Source organism: Bidens hawaiensis, unplaced genomic scaffold, assembly GCF_021521415.1.
Source record: "Bidens hawaiensis isolate Kalapana, Puna unplaced genomic scaffold, B.hawaiensis_p1.1 tig00038623_1, whole genome shotgun sequence".
Classification (NCBI taxonomy): Eukaryota; Viridiplantae; Streptophyta; class Magnoliopsida; order Asterales; family Asteraceae; genus Bidens; species Bidens hawaiensis.
The window spans coordinates 91207-93508 of record NW_027496791.1 but is presented as its reverse complement, the minus strand read 5'-3'; the positions used below and the strand labels follow the sequence as shown (position 1 = coordinate 93508).

The window sequence follows — 2302 nt, the reverse complement described above, 5'->3', positions numbered from 1 at the left end:
GCAGATTGAGAAAATTTGGAAGTCTACATGGATAACATAGTCATCGAAAGTGTGGAGGAAGACCATATGTTAAGAGACATTGAAGACGTCTTCTCCACACTGAGAAAAATCAATATGAAGCTCAACCCTTCGAAATGCTCTTTTGGCATGGAAGAAGGAAAGTTTCTTGGGGTAATCGTGATAGGGGAAGGGTTCAAAGCAAACCCGGACAAGGTCCAGGTGATTTCCTGGATGCCTTCCCCATCCTCGTTGAAGGAAGTTAACGCTGAATGGTTGATTGGTAGCTTTAAACAGATTCCTAGCGAATCACGCTGCCAAGTCTTACCCCTTCATGTCCACGTTACGCAATTTCCTGAAGAAGGCACATTTCAAATTGACACTGGAGGCAAAAAAGCATTCCTGGAGGTAAAGAAATGTCTCATGGAGCTCCCAACCTTGACCGAACCCCACTAGGGAGAACCTCTCACGCTATACCTGTCCGTGTCTGATATCGCGGTTGGGGTAGTTTTATTGGAGGATCAAAAGACCTTGAAAACGCTAATATACTACGTTAGTAGAACATTGGCGGATGCTCAAACTCAGTATTAAATGCTGGAGAAGTTGGTGTTGGCATTAGTATACATGGCACGAAGGTTGAAGAGGTACTTCCAGGGCCACCCCATACACGTACTAACTGATTACAAGCTGAAGAGTGTATTGGCTAAACTAGAGTTGTCCGGGAGATTGGATAAGTGGGCAATCGAACTGGGTGAACACTCAATAGAGTATAAGCCCAGAACCATGATCAATGACCAAGTGTTGGCAGACTTTGTTACAGAAGTACCAACGAAGAAAGCCCAGGAATGCCTGTATGAACTACAGCCTCCAACTTCGTCGGATGAAAGTCAAAAATGGACCTTGTTCATGGACGGAGCATCGAGTGGGGAAGGTTTAGGCGCAGGACTGAAGCTAATAAATCCGGATGGCCAAGAATTCATGTATGCCATAAAGCTGAATTTTAAGACTACAAACAACGAGGGAGAGTATGAAGCATTCTTGGCTGGTTTACGGATTGCAAAGAAGCTGGGCGTTAAGTTCCTTGAGGCATGGGTAGATTCAATGCTCTTCGTGGGCTAGGTCTTAGGGACATACGAAGCAAAGAACAAAGTATTGGCTTCATACTTGTCCTAGGCTAAAGATCTCTTATTGAAATTCACTTCTTGCAAAGTTTTCCATATAAAGAGAAGTGAAAATCGGCCCGCGGATGCCTTGAGCAAGCTAGCATCTACCAGTTTTGAGTATCTGGGTAGAGACGTGCGGATTGAGGTCCTGGATAGCCCATCCATCCGTTAACACCAAGTCATGGTCATTCAAACAAGAACAGTTTCTTAGATGACACCCATTATAGAATATCAATCCTCTGGAACCCTACTGGAAGACAAAGTCATTGCCGAAAGATCCGCCACAAAGCACTATTTTATCAAGTTCAAGATAATGTGCTTTACAGGAAATCATTCCTTGGTCCACTACTCCGATGCGTAGACACAGATGATGCCAATTACCTGATCCGAGAAATACATGAAGGCATTTGTGGTTTACACGTAGGACCATGGATGGTGGTAGCAAAAATCATGAATGCGGGGTACTACTGGCCAAGTATGCACACAGATGCAATAAAAGAAATCCCGAAGTGTGATTCATGTCAAAGGTACGCACCACATACGCTGCGATTTCGGCATGGCCTTTCTAGAAATGGACCATAGACATTATGGGGCCATTCCCTGAAGCACCCGGGTGGGTGAAGTTTTTGTTGGTCGCGATCGATTACTTTACCAAGTGGGTGGAGGCCAAACCGTTGGCACATATCACGACAGAGAACGTAAAAAAAGTTCTATGGGAATTCATTATCTACCGTTTTGGTCTCCCTCAAACACTGGTTAGCGACAACGGCACCCAGTTCGCTGACAAAGGCCTCCAAGAGTGGTTGTCCGAACTACATATGAACCAAGTGCTCACATCGGTAGCCCATCCGCAAGTCAATAGGCAAGTAGAGCTAGCTAACTGAAGTATTAAGGAAGGCATCAAAGCACGGTTAGGGCCCAAACAAACGGGATGGGTAGATGAGCTGCCACATGTTCTGTCGGCGCACAGAACTAACAAGAAAACGAGGAACTCGAAACTCCGTTCAGCCTAATGTATGGCAAAGAAGCAATGATCCCCGCTGAAATCGGTGGCCCATCTGCAAGAATGCTCTTGATTCAAGATAATGAGAAAGAGCTTTGATTTAATTTAGACCTTCTGGAAGAAAGACGAGAGTTGGCAA

General features: G+C 45.0%; 1 protein-coding gene across 1 annotated transcript; it reads left to right on the top strand.

Annotated features, from left to right (window-relative positions):
- The first annotated feature begins 588 nt into the window (after window positions 1–588).
- Window positions 589–1116, top strand: LOC143590526 (uncharacterized). The gene has a single exon (XM_077070980.1). It carries the CDS (start codon window positions 589–591, stop codon window positions 1114–1116), a length of 528 nt encoding a protein of 175 aa, XP_076927095.1.
- Window positions 1117–2302: the final 1186 nt, after the last annotated feature.

Bases quoted from the DNA above. Each gene is read 5' to 3' on its own strand.
- LOC143590526 (XM_077070980.1), top strand. From the start codon at position 589: ATGCTGGAGAAGTTGGTGTTGGCATTAGTATACATGGCACGAAGGTTG.